This window comes from Phacochoerus africanus, chromosome 16 (genome assembly GCF_016906955.1).
Source record: "Phacochoerus africanus isolate WHEZ1 chromosome 16, ROS_Pafr_v1, whole genome shotgun sequence".
Classification (NCBI taxonomy): Eukaryota; Metazoa; Chordata; class Mammalia; order Artiodactyla; family Suidae; genus Phacochoerus; species Phacochoerus africanus.
The window spans coordinates 39029423-39053679 of record NC_062559.1 but is presented as its reverse complement, the minus strand read 5'-3'; the positions used below and the strand labels follow the sequence as shown (position 1 = coordinate 39053679).

Here is a 24257-nt window from a genome sequence, read left to right as displayed (position 1 = left end):
GGTCCTTGTCCTCGTAGAACTTATCATTTATCAGGGAGCAGAGATAGTTCAACAAAGAATTAAATTGACATGAGCACTATGATGGGGCAAACAAAGGCTACCAAGAGATTACAAAGCAACAGACTCTTAGCAGAGGTTCAGGGAAGCTCCTTTCTGCCAGGAAACCTGACTGATTAGTAAGTGCTGAGCCAGAGAGCAAAGGATGATGTTATAACCAATAATGAGTAATTGTCCCAAACTAGGAACTTATTCCCAAAGCTATGGAAAGTCATCATCCCCAAGGAAATGAATAATTGTGACAATTATTAGCTATCATAATATTGTGATATACTTTACTTCCCTACAGATTTGGGGGAATTCATCATAATCTCAGTAAAACACAGGAGAAAACGTTCCAGGCACGTGGACATCATTTTTCATATGCATCACGTTACAGGAAAACAGAATTGATGCTGGAAACATGTCAAAAGGTAATCACATTCCTTTCATGCCTAGACATCAGTGGGCTGATGCATTTCAATCCTTCCCCAACTCCACTCGAGCCCCTCCACCCAACATCACTCAGTTCACCCCTCCGATGACCCCATGGGCTTTGGTATGAATCTCTGGAATAGTACTTTCCAAACTCTAGCAGGCATTAGAATCACCTGGAGCGTTGTTAAAACGCAAATTCCTTAGCCTCACCCCTAGAGATTTTGATTCAGTAGGGCTGGAGTGGGACCTCAGAATTTGCATTTCTAGCAAGTTCCCAGGTAATGATGCAGATGCTGCTGGTCCTTGGCCCACATCTTGAATATCACTGGTCCTTGAAAGAAAATCCCAACTAAATTTGCAGCCATCCGAGATTCTTTCCAATTTTTTTTTTTTTTGCTTTCTTTTTAGGGCCGCACCTGTGGCATATGGAGGTTCCCTGGCTAGGGGTCAAATCAGAGCTGCAGCTGCCGGCCTCTGCCACAGCCACAGCAACGTGGGATCCAAGTCACATACGTCAACTACACCATAGGTCATGCCAATGCCAGATCCTTAATCCACTGAGAGAGGCCAGGCATCAAACCCACATCCTCATGGTGGGTCCATTACCGCTGAGCCACAACAGCAACTCTCTCCATTCTTTACCTCTGAATACAGTATCCAGAAGCAGACTTGATATGCTATCCCCGACATTTTTGCTTTGGACTCCCTGGAAATGATGTGTTCAAATTTAGATAATACTGCCGAGAAGTTTTTGAAAGGGTATCAGTTTACATCACTACAGTAGTGCCTGATGTGTGATGCTTCTCCATCTTGCACATTCCTACAAACACATCATATTTCCCATCTTTATCCTTTAAGCCTTTCTAGCAGGTATCTCATGGTTTACTCTAAGTCCTATGATTCATTAATGCCCCTCTTATTGTTGTGGAATCTCTAGGGATGAATTCGAGTAAAGAGCCAGAGGCCATGTTTAATACTTGGGCTTCTCCAAAGAAACTGAATCAACAAGAGATACATTGAGGAGTTCCCATCATGGTGCAGTGGCAATGAATCCGACTGGGAACCATGAGGTTGAGGGTTCAATCCCTGGCCTCCCTCAGTGGGTTAAGGATCCGGCATGTGCCATGAGCTTGGATCTGGTGTTGTTGTGGCTCTGGCATAGGCTGGCAGCAACAGCTCCAATTAGACTCCTAGCCTGGGAACCTCCGTATGCCACAGGTGTGGCCCTAAAAAGACAAAAAAAAAAAAAAAATAGAGAGAGAGAGAGACATTGAGAGAGAATTTACCGTAAGGAATTGGCGCCTGTGATCATAGAGACTGAGTAGTCCTAAGATCTGCAATCAGTTTGCTGGAGAACCAGGGAGCTAATCTATAGTTTAAGTCTAAAAGCTGGCAGGCTGGAGACCCAAGAACCGATGTTTCTGTTTTGAGTCTAAAGGTCTGAAAAGACCAAAGCCCTGGCTCAAAACGGTCAAGTGGGAGGAGTTCCCTTTATTTGAGGACACATCCGCCTTTTTGTTGTGTTCAGTTTTCAATAGACTGGATGGAGGCCACTCTGCCTCACTCGGTCAACTGATTGAAAAATTCATCTTATCCAGAAACATCCTCAAAGACACACCAAGAATAATATTTGGCCAGATATCTGGGCACCTCACTCCCCCATTAAGTTGACACACAAAATTCACCGTTACAACATGACAGCATGTTAGTTTTCCATCTTGTCGGCAACCATTCCTTTCAAATGCTATATTCCATTGTGAAATGTATACACATGTATGTATATGTGAATATATGTGCACACATATGTAGTCATACTTCATATGAATTTTAAAATATCATTTTGTTTAAAATTATATTTGTATATTTCATCTATATTTTTATATTTTCTACAGATCATTCCCCTTGATAGATAGTATCTTATTGTATGATTGCATGGAAATTCATTTATCCAGCCTCCTGGTGACAGGCATGTGGGGAGTTTCTGGTTTGGAGCTTCTCATTGATTTTGTCACAGAAATATTTAGATTACTTCTGACTTGTTTCTAAGAAATGTTGCCAAGGCATCTTTTTGCATATTTCTTGTACACCCACATAAACGTTTCTCGTGGGTGTCTACAGGTCAAAAACTGATCCATCTGGACCATGAGTGGAGAGAAAACAACACAAACAAAAAGGATTCTCTCTCCACCTTCACCACACTATGACCTAACTAGCTTCTGCAGTTTCCCAGAAGTTTCTCACAGATTTTTATAAATTTTTATTGATGTAAAGCATACCCACCAAAAAAGTATGTACAGTTTATGTGTATAGTACAGTGAATTTCCCTAAATTGAATATACATGTCACCCATTATCTAGATAGAGTTGTGTAATTTCAGCTTTACTGTATACTGCCAAATCACTCTTCAAAGAGATCCTATCAGCTAACTCTCACACCAGACATGAAAAACTACACCCATTTCTTCTCAATTTTGTCAATACTTGGAGTAGTCAGACCCTAGTTTTCACTATGCCCATAAATAAAAATTCCATCTTGTTTTAAGCTGATTTTCTTTAACTAATGGTTGAGCATCTTTTCCTGTATATTTGGCAGTCAGAATATTCTTTGTGGAGTTCCTATTGTGGTGCAGCAGAAACGAATCCGACTAGGAACCATGAGGTTGTGGGTTTGATCCCTGGCCTCGATCAGTGGGTTAAGGATCTGGCATTGCCGTGAGCTGTGGTGTAGCTGTGGTACACAGCTTGGATCCTCTGTTGCCGTGAGCTGTGGTGTAGCTATGGTGTAGCTGTGGTACACAGCTTGGATCCTCTGTTGCTGTGGCTGTGGCATAGGCTGGTGGCTGTAGCTCCTATTGGACCCCTAGCCTGGGAACCTCCATATGCCGCAGGTGCGGCCCTAAAAAAAAAAGAATATTCTTTGTTTATTTTGATATTGGGTTGTCATCCTATTCTGCTTGGCTGCGTACAAGCAGCTTAGTCCTTTTGTTTTACACCTAACCTGTTATTCTTACTCCTGTTAACTTCATGCTTCCATAGGCCCTTGAGATTTGATGCAAATCAGTGTATGTTACAATAAAAGCACCATTGTCTAGGAATTTCTGAAGAAGATGCTAGCATCTCATTTCCGTCACCAGCTGTGGGATCCTGGGCAAGTCATTTCACTGCTGAGAAGCAGTCTCTTCCTGTGTAAATGAGAATGTAAAGATGCGTTGCCTTCGTACTTCATGCAGTTGGTTTGGGTATCAAATGAAAGAACACAAAGGTGATAAGAGTATCCACCAGGCACCAATCCCGTCACATCCCAAGGGGTCGTGACTTACTGACAAACAGACCACAGGCTTTTCTGAAATCTGGAGTAGAACCAGGGGTGTGAAATGCACATGTGCTCTTTGCTCACATTTACTGAAATAATGCCCAGGCTACTGAGTAAATGGCTGAGTAAGGATTATAAGTCAGAAGGCAGCCGCAGCTGAAACAAATGCATTATTATGATTTGATTTCAGATATGCAAACATGACCTGAATTAATGGACTGGCTGTTGAGCCCCAATTCCCGCACTGTTGACGCTGGAGCGGACGTGGGGGTTCCGTTTTGGAAGTGAGGAAAAGTATCCCTGAACAGGGAGCCCTGTCGTGGGAGCCACGTGGCTCACTGGGGGGGGGGGCCTCCTACCCGCTTCGGAGGCGGGGCGACCCTCCCCTCCGCCCTGGGCGGGAATGGGGGCTGTGGAGGCTGTACTGTCAGCCGGATGCTGGATGGTAACTGTTGAGAAGAGAGCAGCACGTGGCTTCTCCGTCGTCAGGCAGAGCTCTTCAGTGCGGTGGGCTCCAGGAGGGCTCTGTGCCTCTGCTCAGCCGAGCTCCAGCGGAAGCCTAGGGAGGCAGGAGAGGTGCGGAGCTGCAGCTACTGCCCCGCTCCAGAGAGGGCTGGACACTCTCCCTCGGCTGCAGGTGCAGGAGCAGCCAGGCTTACCTCCACCTGAGCCATGCCGGCCAGCCTCACAGAGGACAGCCCAGTGACCAACGGGACCGAGCAGGCGCCGGATTCTCCGGTCCTTTGCACTGCAACAGTGACTTTCACTGCAGTAGCGGAAGGAGAGGAGTGGGGGTCCTTCTACCACTCCTTTAAGGTAAGTTGCCTGCCTTCCACTTGGAACACTGATGGTAAATAATGAGACAAGTAGAATTTTAAAGACCAAATTAAAAGATCATAGCCAATATTGTGAGTGAATATAGCTTATTTTCCTTTCTAAAAAGAGATCAAGGGAAAGAAAAAAACCTGATGAGCTAAAGCAACAAGTTTTTCATACTGTGCAAGGAACTATATTATAGTTTCTTAAGAATACTGATCTTGTTTTGTTTTTGTTTTGCTGCTGCTGCAAATGTGTGAATCATGAGAAACATTTGAGCGGATGACTTTTTAATTTTCCCCCTTCCTTTGGTTGAAAGAAAGTTTAATTAACCCTATAGTAGGGCTTGAAAGGTCTCTTTCTTGTAAGGGTTATTGCATGAGCTCTTTGCTAGAAACATCAGAGGTATGGAAAGTGCACCGCCCCCCGCCCCCCCCCCCCCCCCCAGGACCTGCGTGATGCAGTGAGAGACCTAGCACGGAGTAAGGAAAGAACCACACTTCGTTGATCTTTTGCATTAAACATCAATGAGAAATAGGTTCTTTCACTGTCGTTGGTGATGTCACTGTTTGCAACAGGTTGCCTCCTAGAACAAATGAGGAAATCAGAGTTCGGTGAGTTTCCCCTTCAAAGTATCCAAGGGCCACACACTGAGGACAAGATCCTCATTAGCTGATCCCAGTTCCTCTTCTGCAACAAGCTTTTGGTCAAGAATAAACCCAGCATCTATACGGTAGCGCTGGGGAGTCAGGTTGTTTCACATGCTGCCTAGCACATTCAGTTGTTAAATTCCCAAGTCTCAACTGGTATTTAATACAAAAAAAGAAAGAAAGAAAAAAAAAAGCCCGAAACTTCAAGAAAAATTCAAGTAGTTTTTTTTAAAACCTCTAGGTGATCTTGAAATAATTTGGTTTTTACCTGGCAAGGCAGGACTGCTGTAATATCCACCTCAGAGCTTTGCTTCTCTGCCAACACTCGGAATAAAACTTTCAGCAGGGAGCCGTCCCAGGAGCCAGCTTCGCTGGTGCTCCTCAACACCAGGTGACAACGAAGCAAAGCCGAGCCCAACAAGTCGCTTAAGCTGAGCACAGAGGACCCAGCCCTTGGCTTCTCCTCCCAGCTCCACAATGGAAAACAGAAACTGAAATTGGAGTTTGTTGCCGTTTACCCCTGACTGAGTAGTCCCTTCTATGAAATCAGCCTGCAGATCCAGAGATTCTAGTTTAGAGAAGCAGGATTTCTGCACCCGGAAAGCACTTGGCTCCTCTCAGTGATGCTGCCTCTGCAGCCTTTCTGATATTTATAGAACATGACAACAAACAGAATGGAGAGAGACTGGCCACGGCGAAAGGGGTAATAATCAGCAATAAGGCGGTTGCTCTGAGATTCATGCAATAATCACTCGCAGCTGAAATCTCATTTGCCTTTTTTTTTGTTTGTTTTGAATGCGGCTCCTAAGGGGATGTGTTGAGTAGTCGGACAAACAAATCCTTGCTCGTGCTCTTCTAGTGTTTGTACTTTGTCCTGGCAACGTGATCTCTAGGCACTAAGGAGAATCACATAGTTTTTATCTCATTTCTGTTAATAAGCTTGCCTGCAAGGAACTGGACCACTAGACACAGAAGCAGGAAGAGGAAATCTGTCTGGCCAGGAGCTTAGAATGTTCCGTTTTATGTTTTGAGTGATGTATTCATTCACTAAAACAGCGATTTTTAGTGACACGGCAGTCAGTGGCGGTGTTGGTGGAACTAGTTTAAGTGTCCCAGTGTAACGTTTTCCATGGTCCCCTTTGAGCACAGGCAGTTTTGACGCACTGTTGATACAGAAGCAGCTCTGATGCAAACTCTTGTTCACTGTGATCCTTTTGGTCCCACGTCCTTCTCAAGAAGAAAGTCAGAACTGTGCTTCTTTACTGTCTTCCAGACGTGTCCTTTTAATCCCCATTGCCTTTTCCAAAAGCAGTAAAAAGGTCATAAAAATTAAAATGGTAACAGCAGTAGCAGAACTAATAGCAACAGCAACTGCCTTACATTTCTTTGCTGGGGGCTTTCTTGGTGACAGGAATCTTTCTGAGTGACTTTTGTGAAGTATTTCATTTAATTCTCAACCCATGGTGTAGCTTTCCCTCTGGAAACGCCTTCCATCCTCATCTGCGTTTATCTAAATGCTACCTAGTCTTTAAGGCTCTCCTCTTGGGATGCCTCCTCCCTGACCCCCCCCCCCCACCAACTACCCCCCACCCGCCCAAGATCCAGTAGTGTCTTGGAGTGTACCCCTCTCTTTGCCACTTAATTCAACTCTGTCCTCTACCGCCGTTTAGTGAAAGGAATGCCTGATGTTTGTTTCCCATTTTCTCCAGAAACCAGCACCTTACTAGGCCTACTCAACAAATACTGACTGCCTAAGTGTGGTGGTGTGTTTCTGCCAATGGTCTACATGTTGTCAGACGGGGCAACGGGAAGTTTGCTTTCTCAGTATCAGAGATGGGGTCTCGTTAACCATTTACATCCCCCACCCCGCACCAGCCCTGCCCTGCCTGGTCTCCCAAGCTGAGCTCATCAAGGTCCTTCTCTACAGGTACAGTCAGCTCATCCTTATTCCGTTGCTAAGCCAACGTGATCAGGCTTAAGTTACGGTTTCCGGTGGGTGGAGTATGGAAGTAGCTGTGGCATCAAACACCGGTTCCTGGTACCTAGTTTAGCCCTGGGCAACACATACCCACGCTGTTGCTGCCTCACCGAGTCTCAGCTGCCTTAGTCTACATGCCTAGGCTCTAACTTGGTTTCCTACGTGGCCCTCTAGTTCTCTTCTGAAGCCAAAGCTCTCTTGGTCGGAGGTAAACATCCCTATCTAGATCTTACTGGCCCTTCTTCCCAAGCTTAGAGCCTTTTCCTTCTTCCCACCTCCATCTCCAGATTCTCACCTCTGGTCCCCACCACGCTAACCTACTCTGCCATCCTAAGTGTGTCCTTGATGTCAGCAGGGAAGGCAGAGCTGACTTCCTGACCCCTCCCTCTGATATGGGCTTTATGCCACTAACCCTGTGTGCTCCTGGGTTCAAGGTTCTCAGCTCAGGCTCCAGTTTCCTTCACAGTTTCCAATTTCTCAAGTTCAAGTCCTGTCCAGTTCACGTCCTTAGTTCCTAGCACTGAGGAATTACATGGGCTTCAAGAATCTACTAGATGTTTCCTAGGAGGATGGGACCTGGATCATCAGAAAGTGAATGGGGGATTTGGATGTAAACCTGTCCAAGTGGAAGACAAGGCTGCCACTCTGTTAACAGCCTTTAATATTGCAGGTGAATTCACTAGCAGTGTTTCCTGAATCCCTGATTCTTAATGATGAGAAAATTAATTCAAAGTAACCGGGAGGGAAAACTGCCTGAATTAGTAAATTGCCTAAATTATAAAATAATGCAAATGAACTCAGTTTTATTACTCTCAGGTGAGGGGAGAAACCGGAAGCGAGACCGCTGAAATATTACCTGAAGACGATCTTCTATTGAATCTCCTTCAGTGGGTTGTTACAGATGATATGCGATTAGTCTGACTATTGTTTGTATGGAAATGGTTGCTTCTGCAGGCTTGAGGGTGACTGGACACAGTTTGTTTCCTTTGTGCATCCTCTGCCTGCCACCTCACTGTGACTATTCTGAACATACCCTCCCTCCATTAATACAACAAAAGCCAATTCCAGCTCAAGCCATATCCCAATTATCTCACACTAGGCTTTAGGAAAAGCTCAATTTAAGAAGCTTAAATATACTGTGCTTGTTTGCATTATATTTAGGTTGACAACTCATTTCTGAGAACTCTATCTACTGAGCATTTCTGCAGCATTTTCACCATCAGTGACTGCCAGCTCCTCTTTGATACTTGCCCGCTTCTTTGAACTCTCCTCTTGTCCCATCACACCCCTGCAGAACTTGCCTGTGTCCCTTCCTTCTTGGGACCCCAAGACAATGTCAGGGATGCCCCCTTCCTGGAATCCAGGAGGCCTGGGTCCTGGCCAGCTCTTCCAGTAGAGCTCCTGAAAGTTGTAACAAGGGTCTTGCATTTACATCATGCATTTTTTTTTTTAACCTCTTCTAATTAGTTTCATTCAATATGTTCATTTTGAGTTTCTAGAGTTGAATACCATGGCTGTGTATAGGGAAATTACCACTAGTTTTGCTGAATTAAGTAGTGATTAAAGGTCTGCTAGCAGCGTTGCCACTGTGGCGCTGTGGGGTACGAATCTGACTGCAGTAGCTCAAGTCAGTGCAGAGCCTCAGGTTCAGTCCTCAGCCCGGTGCAGTGGGTTAAAGGATCCTGCATTGCTACCACTGCAATGTAGGGCACACCTGTGGCTCAGCTTAAATCCCTGGCCCGGGAACTTGCATATTCCATCGGATATATGACCATTAAAAAAATAATAATAAAAGGAAGATCTACCACTGTCTGTTTCTCTGTTTCTGCTGTGCACACCTAGCACAACCCTCCCTTTCCAATCCCCTGTCCTGGGCCAGCTCATGTCCAATATCACTCCAAGTCCTTAAGAAAGGCACACGGGTTCTTGGCTGGCTCCACAAGGATGTCCTGTGATTCCCTGGCTGTGTACTCCAGTGTGTGGAAAAGGAAAACCTCCTCAACTCAATTTCCCTTTGTGTCACTGGTACATCTGAGAGCAGGAAACAATCTTAGTTAATTCCGAGGAAACTCAGAATTGCAGAGTTTTTCAGCTTGTGAAGGGTTCTCCCACTTTTTGATGCAGGGAAGCCGTCTAATCTAAGCTTTAGGAATGAATGATGCTTTTAAAGTGTGTTCAGAGTTCCCTTTGTGGCTCAGTGGTCATGAACCCGACTAGTATCCATGAGGACAGGGCCTTGCTCAGTGGGCTAAAGGATCTGGCATTGCTGTGAGCTGTGGTGTAGGTCATAGACGAGGCTTGGATCCTGAATTGCTGCGGCTGTGGTGTAGGTGGGCAGCTGCAGCTCCAACTGGATCCCTAGCCTGGGAATTTCCATATGCTGCAGGTGCGGACCTAAAATAGATAGATAGATAGATAGAGAGAGAGAGAGATAGATAAGGTGTGTTCATGTCTGTGTGGTTGAGAGGAGGGAGGGAGTCTGACCTGGGCAGGAATCTGGGCAAGTTGGCATCAGCTGAGGAGAGCAGTCCTGTCTGGCCTTCAGAAGTGGCCGTGCTTGTTCCAGGCCCTGGCTCAGGTCAGGCTGCACTGCCTTCTGCGCAGCGCCCCTTTGTCCCATTTCCTTTGGGTACATGGATGCTCACATCTCCCTCTTTCCCTCTCTCAACCCCAGATCAATTTCTGGATCCTTCCTGAGCATGAAACATTTAACTGCTTCTCCCTTACATGGGGGCTGGTCCCCTCTTTCCCCACATGGCTGTCAGAATGGTTCAACTCCCACCTCGTGAAAGCAGGGTGAATCCCTGGGGCAGCCATCTCTTGATTTCTAGAAAATAAAAGGAGCTCAGCACCCTTTTAATTCTGTGCATCCAGATGTGGTCCCTTCCGCTCCCTTTTTGTGGGAGCCTTAGGAGGGGGCGTACAGCATCCCCTCCGCAGTGTCTAAGGCTCCTCGCATTCCGCCCACTCTTGTGCAGTCTGACACGCCCGTCTCCCGCTGCCTGCTTTCTCTGTCGTGGGGCAACTGACGAGACTGTTTTCTGCCAAATGTATTGTTCCAGACTCTCTGCTCTGAATGCTCAAAAGATATACCCTCTTGCAAAGGAAAAAGACATTTCTCTTCAAGCTATGTATGATTTCCTCCGCGAGGTACTTTGAAAGCTGAGAGCTGACTTGCTTCTGTCTGCATTGCTAAAGTAAAGGTTGTGCCCTCAGGGCAAATGGGGCAGTGCTTGCTCTGGGCCGTCTGGGCTCCAGGGAGTTTATTCAGGGAAGCAGAAAGGAGCACATCCGTTAATGCTGAAAAATAATGTCATCCTGTCATCCTTGAAATAATTCCTTGTTGGTGTAGTGTGTAAGACTTTCCAGCCGTGTACTCAAGTGGACAAGAAATGTAACTTTAGTTTTCTGTAGCTGAACTTAGCTTCTTTCTGGACCTTTCAGTTCAGCTGATGGTAGAAGAAGGAGTCAAATCATCCCCAGGTAAACTCAAGCTCTCGAATCTTCCCCATCACCGTAGTGAGGCACCTGCTGTCCAGTCAGACTGCTGGGGCGGGTCCCAGTGCCACCTCTGTCTAGCTGTGAACTGGGGGCAGTTCACTTCTACCTGTGCCTTGGTGCGCCCCTCTGACAAATGATGTTACTAACTGAACGTCCTTCTGAGGGTTGTTGTGACAAGTTAAGTGACTGAATGCTTGGAAGGCTGATAAGAACAGTGATGGTTTAGAGTGTTTGATAAATGTTAGCTTAATAGCCCCAGGGATTAATTGTTCACTCCTTTCTAAAGCCACTGAATTGTTCTCTACATGGAAGAAGCTTCTGGAGCTTCTAAGATGACTGCAGTCAAAGTTCTCAGACAGCTTTAATATGTATTAGACCTTCAAACAGCAAGTCCTTCTTTCTTTCAATTAGACCGTGAAAAAATGTAGAATAAGATATTTAGAGAAGATTTCATTTCTTACTTTATCGTACTGTTACAATGTCTAATTTTATTTTGTTTTATTTTATTTTGTTTTTTTGCCATTTCTTGGGACGCTCCCGTGGCATATGGAGGTTCCCAGGCTAGGGGTCTAATCGGAGCTGTAGCCACGAGCCTGCACCAGAGCCATAGCAATGTGGGATCCTTAACCAACTGATCGAGGCCAGGGATCGAACCTGCAACTTCATGGTTCCTAGTCGGATTCATTAACCACTGCGCCATGATGGAAACTCCTACAATGTCTAATTTTAACTAAGCAAGTTTAATGGCCCACTCCAAGAAAGGCTGTTTATAGAAGAGAAGTTTTGCCCTATCCAGAGAAAGGAGGGATGAGCTTCTAGTTTGGGAAAAAGACTTTCTCGGCCACAAGATGGCAAAACCACTCAAGATCGTGATGAAGCCATTAAGGCATAACTGGGGACTCTTTTTTTTTTTTTTTTTTTCCCACTTAGGCAATACTGATGGCTGCCCACAAATGATGTGTCACTTACACTTGGCGGCACTTTCAGTTAATAACGTAACCGCACAGGATTTCACCTGACTTCCCAACAACTCAAGGAGGGGTTACAATAGCGTTTTTTAAAAAACCAGATATGAACATGAAAACTGAGAGAGGTTAAAGGTGTGAACTTTCTAAGAAAGAAAGAAAGAAAGAGAAAAAGAAAGGAGTAAAGAAGGATTAAAGGAAAGGAGGAAAGAAAGAAAAAAGAAAGGCAGGCAGGAAGTGAGGAAGGAAGAAGAAAGGAAGAGAAGAAAAAGGAAAAAGAAATATGATTTTCCTGCAAACAAGTCTCTGCAACAACAAAAAGCTAAAACCCTAGATCTCAGTGGTTTAATACATCAAAAGTGTATTTTTCTTTCATGTCCCAGCTGCAAGCAGGTCCGCTTGTAGCTCTGCCTTCTAGAATAAGCAGTTTCCAAGGGAGGGCAAACTTTCTCTTATCTACTCTGGCCTGAAATGACACATGTTTGATTCTGATCCTTTGCAAGAATAAATTAGCTGATGGGCATGAGAAATGCAGCTTAACTGGACATCCCCAGTGCAGGGAACACTGCTTTAAGCCTAGTTTGACCTTCACCTTTTTTTTCCACAATAAAACCCAAACTCTTCAGCCTGGCCTTCCAACTTCTCCCAGGCTGAGGGGACTCCCCTTCTCCTCCTCTCCCACCGCCTCTATCGCGATGCACTGAACACCTCACCACACTCCAGGGAGATAAGGTTCTCGTTACCTTTGGCAGAAGTGCCTTGCTCATAGCTTTTTCTTCTGATAGCACATCCAAGCTCAACTGCCCCCTCACCTGTGAAGAATTCAAATTTCCAACCTCATCATTATCCTGATGCTTCCAAAGCACCTCAGATCTCTGTGCAGTAAGATTCATCTCTTGACATGCATGTCCGCCTACACACACACAGACATGACCACAGACAAGCAGACACCCGTGCACATATAAATACAGACAGACACACGCATACACAGAAACACACACACACTAGATGTCACTCATTTTAGGGCAGCTGTAGTTCCCACGGTCCCTAGTATAGTGCCTGACACAGAGATTAGTGGTCAGTAAATGTTTTGTTGAATGAAAGAGCATATCAAGAACAATGTGCATAACAAGTTTATTCCTAAGGAAAGTCTCAGTAAATTCAGTGAACGCATTAGAGCGGATGGAATCTTAATCCTTATTCTACAAGCTATTGGATTTGAACTTAAAGGAACCATGATTTAGGAAATTCCTGACACCACAGCAGGCCATATTGGTGGGGAGGGTGTGTAGACAGATCTTTAGACCTGAAGCCAACAAGCTCCAAGGTCTGTCTGTCCCCCCAACCCCCTTTTTATTTTATTTTATTTTTTGCTTTTTAGGGCCGCACCCGAGGCATATAGAAATTCCCAGGCTAGGGGTCCAATCGGAGCTACCAGCCTACACCACCGCCACAGCAACACAGGATCCGAGCCACATCTGCAACCTACACCACAGCTCACGGCAACGCCAGATCCTTAACCCACTGAACGAGGCCAGAGATCAAACCACAACCTCATGGTTCCTAGTCGGATTCGTTTCCGCTGCACTGTAACAATAACTCCTGTCCTCCTTTCTATGCTGCCAGCTGTGGTTCCACATCAGAGGCCCGGAAGCCATCCACTTCTGAGCCCTTAGACACTGGGCAAGTGGTGGAGAAAGATGTTACCATTCACGTCCCTGCTCTCCATGTGTGTGTTCTGATGCCTGATGGACAGCCACAGAGACCTTCTGCAGAGGGCAGAGGGCACAGCCTGTGGACAACACGATCTGCTCCAGTGGTGAATGGATCATCTCTGTCTCCTGGAACCTCAGGCAGGCAGGCAGTCACCCATGGTTCCTGTCGCTGCCTCTGGACACTTCAAGCAGAAAATGCATCTGTCCTGTGAACAGTAAGACTACAGCTGCTTTCACTGGGTAGGACCTTATACTAGGTACTAGGGAGCCAAAGAGGACTAATAACTGTCTTAAGGGGCTGCTCAACTAATGCTTTAATTCAACAAATATTACTAAGATGAGTCCAACCTTTTAAATTCTTTTTTTTTTTTGGCCTTTTAAAATATTAACACCTACAGATAAACAAATATTTCTCCCTCCATTCAATTTAAATTTTAATATAAATATCATATCTAAAAATAAGTCAAAGTGTAATATGCAGACACAATCTTTTTTTTTTTTTTTCTTTTTTGGGATGCACCTGTGGCATATGGAGGTTCCCAGGCAAAGGGTCCAATAGGAGCTATAGACACTGGCCTATGCCACAGTCACAGCCATGCAGGATCTGAGCCACATCTGCGACCTACACTACAGCTCAAGGCAACGCCGGATCCCCAACCCACTAAGCGAGGCCAGGGATTGAACCCTCATCCTCATGGATACTAGTCGGATTTGTTGCCGCTGAGTCACACTGGGAACTCCCAGAATACAGTCTTTTAAACTGTATTATCCCCCCCTCCATATATTATGTATCCCTTTACCAAGTTCACAGAATGACAGATGCGCTTAACTGAGTATTACCTTAGGCACTGGGGTTTTAAAGATGAACAAAATAGATATCTTGTTCTCAGATAATTCTGTCTCATGGGGAGAGACTCAGTCAACATTGATGATATAAGGAAAGAGAATGCAGTCACTTAAATAGGGAAGAAAAGACAGGACCAGGGGGCAGGGGAAGCGGCAGAGGGAGGTGTATAAAAAGAAGGCCCTCTGCATTGAAAATCAGGTCGATCACTGAAGATAAGTAAGCAGAAGCTTTGGGTTTAGATGAAAGAGTTCAAAGATAAAAAGACCCAAGTGGACCATTAAACTTAAACAATATGGATTTTCTTTTCCTTATGGGCAAGAAGAAATCTTTGAAGTTTTATTAGCAAAAATGTTAACAGTGAAAACTGCGACTTGAGAGAGATGAATCAGTCTGCAGAGTGCTGAATGGGAGGTAGAGAGGGGCCACTGGGAAAGAGAGTCTGTTAGGACAACCTGGGAGAGGTGTCCTTGCTCAGCCAGACAAGGACTGCCTGAAGGCTGACGGCAGGAAGCAACGGGACCGCCTGTTGGATCCTAGGCAGGGTCTGGGGAATCAAAAGATTGGCAGAGGCAGGGAAGGACGATGATATGGGGGCAAGAATTGATAAGCTGATTCTAAAATGTCTATGGAAAGGCAAAGGAAATTGAAAGGCCACAATAATTCTGAAAAGGAATAAAGTTGGGGAACTCATACTCGCTAGTTACAGTGTGGTGCTGAGAACGGAGTCCAGAAATAGACCCATTCATATACCATCAGTTCATTTCTGACAAAGACAAAAAGGCAGTTCAATGGAGAAAAGACAAAAGGTTTCTGGGACAAGTGTATAGCCATATATAAAAAGTGAGCCCGTGGAATTCCCATTGTGGCTCAGTGGTAATGAACCTGACTAGTATCCCTGAGGATGTGGATTCAATCCCAGGCCTAGCTCAGTGGGTTGGGGATCTGGTATTGCCATGAGCTGTGATGTAGGCTGCTGATGAGGCTTGGATCTGGCATTGCTGTGGCTGTGGTGTAGGCTGGCAGTTGTTGCTCTGATTTGACCCCCTCGCCTGGGAACTTCCATATGCCACAGGTGAGGCCCTAAAAAGAAAAAAAAACAGTGAAACCCTACCTAAATCTTAAATCCCATAAAAATTAACCCCCAATAGATCATATATCTAAGTATAAAACCTAAAATAAAACATCTAATTCATGTGACTGTGAATTGGGCAGAGACTTCTTATGTACAGCACTAAAGGCACAATCCATAAAGGAAAAATTAGATAAATTGGACTTCATTAAAATGAAGAATTTCTGTAATTTAAAAGATGCTATTAAGAGAATAAAAAGGCTAATCACACACTAGAAGAAAATACCTACAAATCACATATCTAATAAATAATTTTTACCCAGATCATATAAAGAATACTTAAAGCTCAATAAGAAGGGGAAAAAAAAAAACCCAAAACCCTAGTTTAAAAAAAGCCAGGAGTTCCCATTGTGGCTCAGTGGGTTAAGAACCCAACTAGTATCTATGAGGATGCATGTTTGATACCTGGCCTCAGAGGGTTAAGGATCCAGCGCTGCCTCAAGCTGCAGCAGAGGTCACAGATTCAGCTTGAATCTGGTGTTCTTGCAGCTGTGCGGTAGGCTGGCAGCTACAGCTCCGACTGGACCCCTAGCCTGGGAACTTCCATATGCTGCAGGTGTGGCCCTAAAAAGAAAAAAAAACAATAGCAAAAATTTCAAACAGACATTTCACCAAGTGAAAAAATGCTTTATATTCTTGGTCACTGGTGAAGTGCAAAATAAAACCACAACAAAATACCCCCCCCCCCCACACACACACACACTTATAAGAATGGCTAAAATAAAAATAAAGTTATGATATCAAGCACTGGCAAGGATATGAGGCAACAGAACCATCATACATTATTGACAGCAAATAAAATGGTAAGGACATTTTGGAAAACTTTTTTGGCATTTTCTTCTTCATACATTTATTAAACTATCCAAAAACCCTTCTCCTGGGTATCTGCCCACAGAAAATCAAACATGTCTATATCAGAGCCTCTATGACATTTCTCTACTGGCTTCATTTGAAATTGTCAAAAACTGAAAACAACTTTAATGTCCAACAGCTAGAGAATGAATAAACTGTAGTACCTCCATACAATAGAATATTACTTAGGAATCAAAAGGAATAAGTTTACAGATACACAAAACAACATGGATGAGTTTCAGAAGCCAGACTCAAAAGGCTGCACCATGTAGTGACTTCCTTTACATGATGCTGTTGAGAAAACAAAACCCTCAAGACAAAAAAAAAAAAAAAAAAAAAAAATCCATGCTTGCCATGGGCTAGGGATAGACAAGAGGCTGTCTACAAAGGGGCGCAGGGGGAATCTCTTTGGAGGATAGAACTATTCTGTCTCTTGATTGTAATGATGGTTGCATTTATCAAAACTCACAAAACTAAACATCCGAAGGGTGAATTTCCCTCTGTATAAAGTAAAGCTTAATTAAAAAAATAATTATATAGAGCCTTACCTTTCAACAAAGCATGTTTCATTTCAAAGTCATAAGCGGCAGTGGGGGTAATGGTAGAACTCCAGGAGGACCTGGAATGAGATGGAGATTTAGAAGATTAGTACAGAATTCAAGGATGAACCTCCAAAAACAATTAAGTATGGATCACAATGGATAGAAGGCTCGAGGTCTCACTTGATATAGGTCTTTGTTCAGATGTCACCTCCTCAAGTCTTCGACTTACTTGCCATTGCATGTCTGCCATGTGTTATCTATCTCATGGTATCCACAAACTCTGCTCCCTGAGGATAGGAGCTGATTCTTGTTTCTCCCCTGTGTCTCCAGTGCCAGCAGCCATGCCCGACCTTGATGAGACCCTCCGAGAGTCCTAAAGAGGGAATGAACCTTATCGTGGCTTTAGCCTTGGGCTAGGCATGAACACTGACAAAGAATTCCTGCTACAGCTCTATGAATGTTTTCCAAGGGTCATCTTTATTTTACTTTACAAGTAGACATCAACCATTAGCCATTTAGCATGAATCCTTACTATACCATAGTTAGTGCTAGTGAGGAATACTGATGATGAGACCAAATTTTAGAAAACATTAACAGTATGAGTGAGAGGAGGTACTCCCTGAGCCTGGAAAAGAGGAAACTACGTTCAGGAACAGGTCCTGAAAGGGCTTCTGCAGGTAACAGTGCTGTCTGCTTGATTCCACAGTCTCAACCCCCTTCTGACTTTCCCAGCTGAATACTCATTATCCTAGTCTCCGTGGAGTAAAAAGTAGCACAGTTTGAGAAAGTCAGTTGGAAGTCTGTGAGGCTTCTGATAAAGGTTTCTCTTCTTCTGATAGAAGGAGAGAGACATGGCTGGCATTTTACGTCCTCCCTTCTTTCTCCCTTGAATTCAGACGCACGGCTTCCTTGAATGGGGCTGCAGCAGCCATCCTGTGACCACAAAAGAAAAGCCAACACAGTTTTGATGAGTTAAGGACAACAGCCACCTATCTTCAGATCCTTATTATATGAAAAAAAAAATCTCTTTGATCAAACCACTGCTCAGTGGGCTGACTTACTTTGGAACTGAACACTTTCCCAGGTGATACAGATATCAAGCGCAAAACTACATGTTCCAAATACTGAAGGCAAGCCCTTGAAAGCAGACCACAAAGCGTCAGAGAATTTCATTTATTCTATATTTGGGTGGTGCAGGGGCTGGCTCAGCTCATATTTCTCATGCTGCTATCTATTATCTAGATTACAAAGGGATTGAATAGAGTTTTATAAACATTGATTCAGACTGGATTGTATGTTTCCGAGTAACAAAGAAAAAGAAAGTTTTCCCCTCTTCCCAGAGCAAAGCGCCTTAAATTTTTTAGAATGGTTCTTTACATTCCAGATAATGACAGTGCTTTTCACTTAGGTAATTTTATGGAAAAAAAAATACTGAAGACACTTTTAAAAACATTAGTTCAAAAAACTACCGAAAATATCAGCTTATTTGTTCATGATGGCTAAGTAAGAGGATTTTTACTCTCCTCCCTAAAGCACAAGGAATCACATCCTTTGCTGACAGTTTAAAACCACCAAGCAAAGAATGTATATATAGGTATGATTGGGTCTCCTGGCTATATGGCAGAAATTGACAGAATATTGTAAATCAACTATACTTTAATAAAAACAAAACTAAAAAATATAAAAAACTGAGAAGTGGGCTTTGGCCACTGAAGCCAATTCTATGTCATGCTACCCCGTCACATCACATAGTTTTTCTGGCCCCAGGCAGCTCCACTATGACAGCAAGACAGTATCGATGCCCCTGCAGGATGGTGAAGTAGGCAAGAAGCCAAAGCATATGTGTGGGGTGAGGTCTTGGGGGAGGGAAGCAAGAGGGTGACTTATGTCCGGGGGGTCCCCCCAACACAGAGGGGCTGAGGGATGGCTAATGCCCTTCTCCTCAAAGACCAGCCTCACAGCCTCTCCATCCCGGATTTATCCTCCCAGACCCGCCACCCACCCACACTATCCTCCCCCGCCTGCTAAAGGTAATAAAGCAGAAAATTCTGAGACCCCTCCCTTTTTTCGTTCCATTCTTGGAAGGAAAGCACTAGTTCTCCTCCAGATAGGAGTAGGTGGTTGGAGAGAAATCAGCAGCAAGCATAACCTTGACATGATTCACAAGAACCCCCTCTCCCAAACCATACTTCTCCCTTAGCAGCCTCCTCTGCCTGCCCTCATCCTTACCAGGCATTTAGCTTGGACTGTGAATGCCCTGCTTAAAAAAAAAAAAAAAAGAAAGAAAAAAAAAAGTCTCCCTCTTTTGCACAATCCTTCTTTCATCTCAAAACTCTTCCCCTCGATAAACTGATTCCAAGTATTTATGTAATGAGTAAACACATTCCTTCCCTCGGTGTCTCTCCCACTGCCTTCTTAATCTTCTTTGGCTATCTGCATTTTTAAGAGAACTTTGCTTCATGAATATACACCTTCCTCACCTGAGCTCCCTGGGCGTGAGATGGTGAAGGTTATACAGGGTCTAGGGGATCGCTGGACTTCGGTGAAGCAGCAGCACAGGGAAGAAGGTTCCCCTTAATTCCTCTTCTTCCAGCTCCTGAGGTCTCCTCGCCTCACTGCTCTGTGGGCCTGCAGCCATGAATCGACCTGGCCTGCGGTGTTTCAGGCGCGGCACTGCACAAGCAATTTTCCCAGAGCTCTTAGAATTCCACTCACATATAGGTGTTGAACCAGTGTTCGCTCAAGAACCATTATTCACCACTTCTAATTTAACTAGAAAGGAAGGGAATAGTGTTATCGCCCAAGTGCAAGTCTCCTTTCTTTCATTTAGGGTCACGGAGCATCGTCCCTGGCAACACAGCAATCCAGGCCAACAGAAGATTGTTTTGGTTTTGGTTTAAGAATAAATTTGATTACCTTTCCAATGTAGTTAGTCCCTTTTGAGATTTTTTTTTTCCCTAGCCCAAGATAAAACTTGAAGTAATCGACTGGATGCTGACTCTGCCAAGCACTTAGTCTTTTCCATTGATTATTTTATTTACCTCTTCACTAACTCAGGTTAAACTTGGTTATGCTATAGTAACAAATAGCCAGGTATTGTCAGAGAATTAAAACCATAATGTTTAGTTTCTCTTGGTGCCACACATGTTTATCAGAGGTTAATAAGGGGCCTCTGCTTATTATAGTCACTTGGGGACTCAGGCTGATGGAAGCTCCATCTCAACCGTGGGAGGAAAATCACAAGAGAACCACTGCTGCTAAGAGAGCTCTCTACACTGGAGCCTGGCAGCCACGGACAAAGTGTGACTCGGGCATATGTCAGCCTGGATGGAATCTGACCTTTTGACCACGTGTTGTCCTAAGGAAGCCATTGCAACATCTGCCAGAAACTCAAGACACTTATGCAACCACTACCCTAAAATAATTTGTGACAGCCTGTCTACTTATTGGACTCATATCCAAGAACAACCTGTGATTCCTATGGACCAATTATTTCCTGACTTGCATCAGAGTCAATCACAATTGTTGTAAGGCAACTTTAACAACCTTGTGGCTTTTTGTCTTTATAAACCCCCTGCCTCTTTCTCTTCCCTGGACCACTCAGTTTCACTCCAGTCTGTGTCTCCAAAATTGTAATTCTGCAGACCTCCAATTAAAGGTCTTCAAGCCTTGATACTGATTTGTCTTGGAACAACACAAGCTTCCATAAACCAGAGTTAGAAGACAGGCAGACAGACAGACAAAGAGAATAGGGAAGCCTGTGCTGGTTCTTGCAGCTTCTGCCCAGAAATGGCACGTTTCCCTTCTGCTCACAATTCACTGGTCAGAGTTAAGTTCATAGTCAGATCTGATATCGATGGAATAGAGAAAAATAATCCTCCCTTGGGGAGAAGCAGGAGATATCGGTGATGTCAGAGAGGAAGGAATCTTCCTCTTCTCTTCTGGGTTCTTCTGTCTGTTCTAAGAATTAGATTGACATGAGACAGATTGGTTGGAGATAATCAAACAAAAGTTTAATAACATGTATACATGGGAGAGCCCCAGGAAAACTGAGTAATTCACCAAAACGGTCAAAGCCCTCACCTTAAAGGCCATCTTCATCTACAGATGAAAGAAGATGTTGAGAGCAGTTGTTTGAGACTTCAGAAGGGAGGAAGGTGATTCATGAGGAGATGGAAAAGCAAATGTTTGGTAAATAAATGTTTGCTGGGTCATGCAGAAACAATGGGACACAAAGTGGACCCTCCCCAATTCTTTGCAGATGTCTCTGGTGTGAGACTCCATTCTGGGAACAGACCTTTTATCTCATTTCTTTAGGCAGTTAAGGTGGAGGTTAAAAAAAAAAAAAAAAAGACTTACCGAATCTTCTCTTTCTTAAAAATAATCAGCCTGCGTCAATCTTCATGCCAAAGAGATATGTTTTGGGGTGGCAAATTTTGCTCCCCTCCAGTGATCAGACTAGTGTAACTCCTACAACTCTGAGCTAGGCTTTATTATCCTTGACTTACAGAGAAGGAAGATGAGGCTCAGAGAAGATAAGTTCACACAGTAGTTCATAGCCCAAAATTTTGAACCCAGATCTGGTTCCCAAACACCTGCTTTTTTTTTTACCGTATCAGAATTCCCCAAAGGATATTCCACAGCATCCTAGTTATGTGAGTTGCTAAGCAGATAAAAGGGGACTATCCCGCCAAAAAGTTGGGGAAACAGCACATCATATGTATCAGCATATACTTAGAGCGTGTGCCAGTCTAATAAAGTTTCTGAGAAGCCTTTCAGTAAAGCAAAGTGTTTAATTATGCTTAACCTGAATTTCCTAAATTTATTTGGCCACATAACATTACAATGTGAAGACAAACGCCCCTGGAACACACCTCAGAAAAGGCCCTGCCCAGGAGCCTGTGGAATAACCTAACAGACCAACCTCTTTGGGCAGATGAGGGCCAGAGAACTAAAGTGATCTTACCAAGGTCACACAGCTATTAAATTTTAGTCAGGACGAGACCTGCAGTATCAAGATCTAAGTCAGAACTCCTGGGCAGCTTGTTGAGAGGATCCTGAAAATATGAGGGTACTTTATAAACTGGAGAGCACTATTCAAAATTAAGATAGCCTTAGCTCACAATGCTAAGCAGTACTGAAATATACAAAATATTCGAATGAGTGAAAAGGTACATGTGCTCCGGGATCAAAAAGATTAAATTTTGTAAAGATGTCAATTCTCCTCAAATTTCTTTTTGCTGCCGGCCTATGCCACAGCCACAGCAACAGGGGATCTGAGCTGCATCTGCGACCTACACCACAGCTCATGGCAACGTCAGATCTTTAACCCACTGAGTGAAGCCAGAGATCGAACCTGTGTCCTCATGGATGCCAGTTGGGTTTGTTACCATGGAACTCCCCTCCCCAAATTTCTTTATGTTTAAAAAATTTAATCAAATATTCAATGTGATTGTTTTAATTTGACAAAATAATCCAAAAGCTCATTTTAAAAAGCTAAGAAAAGTTAAGATTTGAACAAAATGCCAACGAGGAAGAAGGATTTTTCTCTCACTTATTAATAAATCTGAACCTGCATTAAGCAAAACATTTTAGAATGAGCACAGTAATTGACAGAGTAATAATAATAGTTTGCCCTGAAAATAAAATCCTAGTACATAAATGAACTTAACACTACAAAGAAACTACAAAAATTAGTGAGAAGGAATGAATATTTTGGCAGTAAGGGTAGTGGGTAGATGGGTGATGATTCTTACCTCGTGTAAAGTTTTCAGATCAATTTCAGTTGGATTTTGTAACTGTTTTTATAGAATAGATAGGGAAAAGAGCATCAGACTGATTTTGGTCTGAGCAAGAACTTTCTAACAATAAAAACTTAAAGGGAAACAAAAAACTGAGAAAAGAACTTTAAATAAAAGTAAGTATACAACATATGTATATAAATATTTATGTTACCTATTATAATACATAATAATTACAAATATAACATGATTCAAGTCCTTAATATATAGACAGTTCTTAGAAGAGAAAAAGATATTTCTAATAGAAAAAATGGCCAAAGGAAATAAAAAGAATTTTAGACTAAATGAAGAGTTAAAAGAACATACAGAACGTTATTTGCAGAGTTCCCTGGTGGCTCAGTGGGTTGAAGATCCAGGGATGTGACTGCTGTGGCTCTGATTACTTTACTGCTGTGGCACAGATTTGATCCCTGGCCTGGGAGCTTCCCAAAGCTACAGGTATGTCTAAAAAGAACAAAATAGGAGTTCCTATAGTGGCTCAGTGGAAATGCATCTGACTAGCACCCATGAGGGTGCAGGTTCTGTCCCTGGCCTTGGTCAGTGGGTTAAGGATTCCAGGTTGCTGTGGCTGTGGCATAGGCCAGCAGGTGTAGCTCGGGTTAGAGCCCCTAGCCTGGGAACCTCCATATGCCACAGGTGTAGCCCTAAAAAGACACACACACAAAAAAAAAAGTAAAAAAAAAAAACAAAACACAAAAAACATAAATAAACCAAACAAAATGTTACTTGCTAGTGGTCTGAACAATACAAACTTAACACTGAAACATAATATGAGACATATCAAATTGGTAAATATTAAAGCATGTGACAGTCTTGTAGACTGTTTGTGGGAGAGTAAATCAGCAAAACAAACCCAACTTTTTTAGAGAGCAGTTTGGTAACATACAGGAAGCCCAAACAGTAGATTTGCACTTTGACTCAGCAATTCTGCTTCCAGGATTAAACCTTAAGACTACTAAAGAGGAGTTCCCGTCATGGTGTAGAGGAAATGAATCCGACTAGGAACCATGAGGTTGCGGGTTCGATCGCTGGCCTTGCTCAGTGGGTTAAGGATCTGATCTGGCTTTGCCGAGAGCTATGGTGTAAGTCGCAGATGCAGCTCAGATCCTGCATTGCTGCGGCTGTGGTGTAGGCCAGCAGCTGTAGCTTCGATTGGACCTCTAGCCTGGGAATTTCCATATGCCACAGATGCGGCACCCTAAAAAGAAAAAAAGAAAAAAAAAAGAATACTAAAGAAATGTACAGGAAAACTTTAGACGCAGTCATATATGCTAGGTTGTTTCATTCAGTACATTTGGCAACAGGAGAGTGAAATTGTGACACAATCACAGGGTGGAATATTCAGAAATACTCTGCACCTATAGTAATCCTGATGCTAAAGGTTTTTTAAAGCACAATAAGCTGTATATATTGTATTGCAAGTTTTATAGATATATAACAATTTATATCCAGATACGTAGATATATACTCAGAAAATATGAGAGGGAATATGCCAAGATGTGAGAGTTCTCTCTGAAAGGTGGGTCTTTTGTCTTTGTACCTTTTAAATAGTTCACTAAATGTTTGACAGTGCGCACATACTACTTTTACTGTCAGAAACAACAAAATAAGCATGTAAAGTACACCATGCAATGTCTCAGATACATTTTACACATTGTATTTCCATGAGAGCAAA

General features: G+C 43.5%; 1 protein-coding gene and 1 long non-coding RNA gene across 16 annotated transcripts in view; one reads left to right on the top strand and one right to left on the bottom strand.

Moving 5' to 3' along the window:
* Window positions 1–341: 341 nt before the first annotated feature.
* Window positions 342–24257, top strand: part of NPSR1 (neuropeptide S receptor 1) — a 148256-nt gene continuing 124340 nt past the window's right edge. The window contains exons 1-2 of the mRNA XM_047763034.1: window positions 342–470; window positions 3977–4602. Of these exons, the coding sequence (XP_047618990.1) occupies window positions 4459–4602 (144 nt within the window). The 5' untranslated portion in view covers window positions 342–470; window positions 3977–4458. The remainder of the gene's footprint in view (window positions 471–3976; window positions 4603–24257) is intronic.
* The window catches only part of LOC125117271 (uncharacterized), a 169820-nt gene continuing 162167 nt past the window's right edge, over window positions 16605–24257 (bottom strand). For 6 of the 15 annotated variants that reach the window (XR_007132568.1, XR_007132565.1, XR_007132564.1 and 3 more), the window contains 4 exons: window positions 22538–22579; window positions 19262–20921; window positions 16962–17714; window positions 16606–16858 (listed from right to left, as the gene is read on the bottom strand). This is a non-coding gene — a long non-coding RNA (uncharacterized LOC125117271). Of the gene's footprint in view, window positions 16859–16961; window positions 17715–19261; window positions 20922–22537; window positions 22580–24257 lie in introns of all 15 variants that reach the window. The other 9 variants (XR_007132562.1, XR_007132566.1, XR_007132569.1 and 6 more) reach the window with 5 other exon arrangements.